General features: G+C 43.2%; 1 protein-coding gene across 1 annotated transcript; it reads right to left on the bottom strand.

Moving 5' to 3' along the window:
• Positions 1–987: 987 nt before the first annotated feature.
• PGRMC1 (progesterone receptor membrane component 1) lies at positions 988–6,585 on the bottom strand. The gene is made up of 3 exons (XM_061446002.1): positions 6,195–6,585; positions 4,155–4,310; positions 988–2,087 (listed from the first exon to the last, which is right to left on the bottom strand). Exons 1-3 carry the CDS (start codon positions 6,520–6,522, stop codon positions 1,987–1,989), a joined length of 585 nt encoding a protein of 194 aa, XP_061301986.1. The 5' UTR covers positions 6,523–6,585; the 3' UTR covers positions 988–1,986.
• Positions 6,586–6,642: the final 57 nt, after the last annotated feature.

The following is a 6,642-nucleotide window of genomic DNA, read 5'->3' as shown; positions in this document are numbered from 1 at the left end:
CTTATGCCTAACTCTCTTTCTGTAACAGCAGAGCATATTATACAACATGAACACAGTCTATACTTTACAGGCATTCAGTTAGAACATACTATATGTGTTGTATAATGTAAGACACTGGAGAAAGACAAAAAACCCTTGAAACATTGGGGGAGGATTAAGTATCACATTCAGTTGCAGTAAATAAAAACAAACACCACCATTATGCAAGAGTTTTTTTATTTCCTGCCTTAAATAAAAGCACATTACTGATCTGAGGTAAACCGTTAGTAGTTTGCAAGGAGTATAAATGTCTCTAAAAGTAAAATCTCAACACAAGGGTCATGGCAAGATTTACATTAGTCTCTAGACCTCCCCTGGGTAGTTCATGCAAGTACTTTACGCAAGCCATCTGGCTCAAATGACAGCACTCTTCAGTTGAAGGCCCAGTGTAACCCAAAGAAAATGCCATGGCAGTGTTAGGACTAAGGGAAAGTTGTTTGCTCTCACCACAGATGGTCTTAGGCACTTTAGCATGTTGTGTCAACTTGTTTATGAAAGCTGCTGTTGTGCAATGCACTCTACTTCCAAACAATTTTGCCTAGTTTACACCTTCTCACTCAGGACTCGGTTTATCATTTTGTCATACTGCAAAACTGAAACAGCTTGGCCAGACAGCTGAACCAGAGAAACTAAACAGGGAGAACTACCCCAGACAGGCACCTAAGCAGAATCACCTGGACAAGAAACACAAGTGGTCAGTTTTGTACCTGATGATGATGAAGCATGTTTATATCTTCCCTTGGTCAAACCATTTACCCAGCATGTTCTGGGAGGAGACTAGGTTAGATAGTCGGAACAAACCTAGTAATTAAGCATAGATGTGAGCTAAGAGTGCAAGTAAGTTTAAAGCAATTCAAAGGTCAGGTCCCACAGGTACAGCATTGCAGGAGATTGTGCTGTTTCTTTTAATGGCAACATTCCACAGCAACAAAGGCCTCAATGCTGAAACAGCTTATACCATGTTGTTTTATTTTGTACAGGAAACTTGTATGTTGAACAGTAACATTTTTTCTGCTGGTTAAAGCTGCATGTACAAGGGCACTTGTTAATCACACCATACCAGCAAGTTGCCTTTTTTAGGCCTAGGAATCAATTGCAGCTTATCTTCCCTGTTTAAAACCATTTCATTAAAATTCACAGAAGAGTTTTAGTAAGAGGAAAAATAAATGAATAGTCCAGTTGAGTCACACTTCATGATGTACCTGTTTTTTAGTGATTTCTAGTTTACATGTAGTATCTTAACTCTTCGTAACACTTCAGATGTGCTTTAAGAGTATTAATCCATGCATCATTATGCATGACTGAATACATCAAGTATTCATCAGTATTAATTTTTTAAGTATCTAGAAGTGATTTAACGTCTCAAGCATTCTTACCTTTTTTAAAAGCAGTTCCTTCTGTAAGCTAGTGTGTAACTCCTTAAAAGCCAAATTATCTTACGTAATATTGAATTACATTGCACAACAAATGAGCATGATGCTTCATGGACAAATAAAATATAATCCTTTTTTCTAAAGGAATTACCATCCAAGACCCAGATCCCAGAGAACTAATGTGAAACAAGAGTTAGTGGAATTTGTGTTGCATATGTGAAGTTACTCTCGTGCTTGTGCCTGCAGTGCTAGGTTCTGAATTAAAATCTGGATTTCAGCTTACTCTGTGCTAAATGGTGATAGAGGAAAAACAGAAGTAGTCCTTTATTGCCAAAATTTACTTTATCAGCAGACATTTTTGTGCATACTTCAGATATGCAGGTTTAAAGGAAGACAAATCTTAGACCTTTAGTGGTTTACCACTGAATTTGAGAAGAAAACCTTTGAATAGAAACAACTCAGTGTAACTCTGGACCTTTTGTAAGCATTGCTGCTGTTGCAACTTATAAAAAGAAGTGGAATGTTACAAATGATCCTTTACAATTCAAAACCAGATTGTTCCTCGCTGCACTTTCTAGTCTTTCTTTGCATCCTTGGCATCTTTCTCTTCTTCATCAGAGTATACAGTGGGTTCCTCCCCCTCCTTCAGCAGGTTACCAACATGGTGATACTTAACTGGGGGAGAAAAAAAAAAAGAACACAAATCATTATTCTGCCCTGAACTTGCAGTTTTTTAACTCCTCTGCTTGATTCCTGAATTGACAGAATGCCTGTATTATAATAAATGGGTCTCAGTGACTTGTTCCAAACATTGGGAGAAGCAAAAAAGCCAAAATCAACTACCTGAACTGCTGTTAATGTTGATGTAAGAAACACAAAAAGTGAGTGTGTTCTCCTATTGCTTAAGCCAAAAGACGTGTAAAATGAAGGTCTCATCCAGCTAAGAAACAGAATCCTGGATTAGATTATTTCTCTTGCCAGAGTCAAAGCCATTTTTTCAACCAGTGGCATTGTTAAAATATTTAGGTTACATATTATACACAGAGGCAGGTACATGTGTGCACACGTACACAACTTTCAAGGGCTTTTATTTTGTGTAATGCATGTTGAAAATACCCAATAGCTCAGAAGATGGATCCTTTCTCCCAAAGACAGATCTATTATCCGATTATGCAGCTAAACCTCTCTCTTACTTTATATCTCTTTCTGAACATGTAAAAATGCTAAGATCATATATGTGTAAGAACTGAGAGCTATGCTATGTTGCTTATCTGTCAACTTCAACAAAGCCTCTGGCTACAGGTATTTCACACTAGTGTTGTTGTTATAATTAGTGAGAATTTAAAACAATTAATTGCCAAATTTACTAGAAACACAGTAATAAAAAGAGTACAGTTTGCTGTCAGTCCTGATGCCCAGCTCTTGAAAAGGTAGGTTTAAACATTAGTTGAGGTCAGGTATTTGGTAGCATGGTTGTTAGCACAATAAAAGAGCCATTCAGTGTGGCATGATTAAGTCTTCATTAAGACAGGAAGAGCACCAAAACAGTAGGGGCACATCAGGTCAGGACTGAGAGGTTCTAATGGCATTATGTGGAGGAAAGCTCCATTCTAGCTAGTGATAGTAAATCTTTAATACCAAACACCAGACTTAAAATAACATTTGATTTCCACTATACTACTTTCTGTATATGCAATTTCCATCACATACACATACAAACATTCATCAAGAAGAAAAACTGATATGTTTAGTTTTTGTCTTATCTCAGTAGGAATAATCCCTTTGGTGCTCACTTGCCTAAAAGGCAGCATGAGATACAGAGAAGTAATTTTTCATCAACAAGATACACAATATGAGAAAAAAAATGATGATACCAGTGGGCATGCCCCGGTACAAGGGTCAACACAGCAACTTCCACAAAACTGTGGTTTGAAATTCTCCTTTTTGAGCAAGTTGAGGCACACAATACAGAACAGCTGGAATCACCTTTTTAAAACTTTTAATACTAAGCATAGACATACAAGGCAAGTATGAAAGTGAATTTCTTCTGTTAATTTGGGAAATGACATCTCAAGTGTGCAAGTTGCCTTTTTTCCTCTGCCACTCTGTCCGTCATTAATACAATAATGACCAGGCTGCCTGCAAGCACAGAGGTGGTATTTGGTCTTCCCTGATCACCTTCTAGGGGAAAGGTCAGCTGGATACAGTTGTCTATGAATCTGATAAAGCTACCACAAGGCCATGCAGAGTCACTTATTTAGAGTAAAAGACGTTATATCAAGAGCAGAAAGGCGAAAACCCCCTAAAGTCTTCAAAACTGAAAAAAAATCCAAGAAGTAATAATTCAAATGTTTACTCTTATTTCTGAGAAGCTTCATTTCTCAGAACATTAAAATCCAATCCTCTCTATAAATGGGGTCTTAACTGTACCAAAACATGCTCTGAATTTCCAATTCCTGTCAACTTTTTGTGTGGTCTTAAAGATCATTGCCTGTGATGGAATGCTTTTGTCTCTCCCAGTGTTCTGTAAGGAGCAGAGAGGAAGAACACAGAAGGAAAACATGGCATTTCTCTTAATTCTTTTGAATAATGGTAATTCCAGTAATACTTAGCAAACTGAGGTATTAACTCAAAGTAAGTTTCTAGACTGATGCTTCCAGCTGGTAACAGCCTTTTAGCCGTTTCTTCCCTTCTTAAACACTGGTTAGTTACTTCTTTGTAAATTGGTTTAAAATTGCTTACAAGTGAATTGTGACTCCCAGTCCCTCAAGGTCTCTTGCTGTGTAGCGTTGAGATCAGAGAGGTCATCATAGTCATCTCTCAGAGCCTCCTTATCCAGGCAGAAAGTGGCGAGACCTCGGGATGCATCTCTTCCAGCAAAAATCCCATACGGGCCCTCTTTAAAACAGAATCAGAAGCAGCATTATTAGAGGCAATAGATGCTGTGTGACCACAGATCAGAGTCCCCAGCTTCAAACAGATGATGAGCTCCTACCCTGACCTGTGGGTGAGAGATGCCTCAATTTTCTGACATGTTTTAAAGTTTTATTCTACTTGGTAATGAAGGAAAACAGAGCCACAGAATGGTGTGTGGTACATACAAACAAGGTAAGAATAAGTACACAAATTAGGAAGTATAGCCTCAGAAAGAAGAACAGAGGAAGATTTGTAAAGTCTGAGGTGAAATGGAAGTTTTCTAAGAGATGCTCCTGACTTAAAGAGCTGAAAGGATGACTTGACAGAAAATATGGGAGATGATAGAAATTATCAACTTGGAACATCTAGTAAAACTTTCAAAATGCAAGATGAACTCAAATGACCAAAACATGCAACTCGCAGTAAATGAGAGCTATCAAGGCAGACTCTTGCTAAACTTCATTAAAGATTAACTTGCTTGCATGACAAGCTGAAAATTGAGATATCACATGTTGCAACTAGACATTGAAAGTTCTTTTTCAGGGAGCTTAAGTTGTTAACTCGGGTTACTGTAGAGAGCATGACATCTCCCACACCTCCCCAAGCGAGCTTCTTCCCATACTCATCAAAAGACTTTTACTGCTTTATTAAAATGAAAATCAAATACTGCTTTATTAAAATGAAAATCAAATTGGGCAGACACTGTGATGAACCATTCAGCAATTATCAAATTGCAGGCAGCTTTTACTATTGTTAAAGAAGGTGGCATCCAAAGCATGGTCCTGAAGTGGTTTTTAATTTGCACAAATACAAAACAGCACATCTAACTCAGCCTGACTGCTGCAGAATGCAAAGTTACAGTCAAGCACCACTCAGTGACAGTCTCCAGCCCATGTCTGGACCAAAAGTAATAATCTCATCATGCTTCCAAATATGAGTCTCCTGCACTATTCTCCTTTTCTCTGAGTAATGCTGGCAGCTCACTATAGCAGCTACCAGCTCTGGACAGCTCAGGAGTAGTTATGCCTGACAGATCCTGGTACACGTTATAAAGTCCCAGTGAGACTTTTAACACGAGGCCTCTGTTACAAAGAAAACCCCATGTCCTAGCGGAGGTGATAAAACTGTCCCCTGGGTGCACACAGTCCAGCCACCTCATCGCTAGCTGTTCTGCAAGCCCTTGCATAGCTTACTCAATCTTTGCAAGCTTCAACCGCCTGCACTCCTGATAAGAAGCTGGTTTAATCTAAATTGCTGGGTATTTAGTATAAATATTATGCAAAAGGGTGATGTCCACTAAAAGTTGGAAATGGAATGTAAACACTGAGAAAACACTGCTTCTGCTGCCCTGCAGCAGGCAAAGGCACCCGAGAGTGATGAAGCCACCCAGCCCAACAGCGGCACAACCCACCCTGGGAAAATAAGAGAATCATGAACAGACGTGGGCTGGCAAAGCCGGCACTTCCACAACAGCGGGGCCCGGCTCCGGAGCCAGGCAACAGCAGTAATCCTGCCCTCCGCCCCACCGGGCAGGCAGGCAGGCAGCTCTCGCAGCGCTGCTGTTGCGTGATCCTGTCACAGACGAGCTGCGCACACCCTTCCCAGCTCCAAGAAAGGGATCCCTTCCAGATCTCCGGATCGTGAGCAGGGCCGAGAGGGCGCGGGCACCTTCGCCCAGCGTTCACCCCGCAGGGCAGGCGGCAGGCCAGGCACTAGTGCGGAGGCCGCCGATCCCTGAGCCGCCAGCCCCGGGCCCGGCCCTGCCCGAAGGGCCTGTGCGGCGGCCACGCCGCCGAGGCCCCCCGTGATCCCTACGTGCACAAAGAGCCGCGGGCTCCCGGGCTGGGCCCGGCCCGCCGCCCTCACCGGGCCCGTAGAACTTCCTGGCACGGGTCACGTCGAAGACTTTGCCGTTGATGGCCATGAGGATGCGGGGGTCGCGCACCCCGTCGTAGAGCCGCAGCTGCTCCAGCGTGAAGTCACGGCGCTTCATCTTGGGCAGCGGCGGCGGGTCCGCCTCGCCCGCCTGCGCCGCGGGCTGCTCTCCCCGCAGGATCCGGTAGAGCAGGAAGAGGCAGAGGCTCAGCAGGGTCAGGTTGAGCGGGGAGCTCACGATCTCCAGCAGCAGGCCGCCCCCCTCGGCGGCCGCCGCCGCCGCCTCCTCGCCGGCCACCGCCAGCTCCTCGCGGGCCATCACGCTCGCCTGCGTTCCGGCACGGCGGGCTCTGAGTCGCGGTGCAGCTGCGGGGAGGGAGGAGGAGCCGGCCCGCTGAGGGGCAGGAGAAGGGCGGTGCTGAGGACGGGTTGAGGCGTG

The sequence above is a fragment of the Pezoporus flaviventris genome, unplaced genomic scaffold (genome assembly GCF_033815535.1).
Source record: "Pezoporus flaviventris isolate CSIRO_AGI_PZ_B2104156 unplaced genomic scaffold, CSIRO_AGI_Pfla_v1 ptg000005l, whole genome shotgun sequence".
In the NCBI taxonomy this organism is placed as follows: Eukaryota; Metazoa; Chordata; class Aves; order Psittaciformes; family Psittacidae; genus Pezoporus; species Pezoporus flaviventris.
Note: the sequence above shows the minus strand (reverse complement) of the source record. Positions and strands in the feature narration are given on the sequence as shown.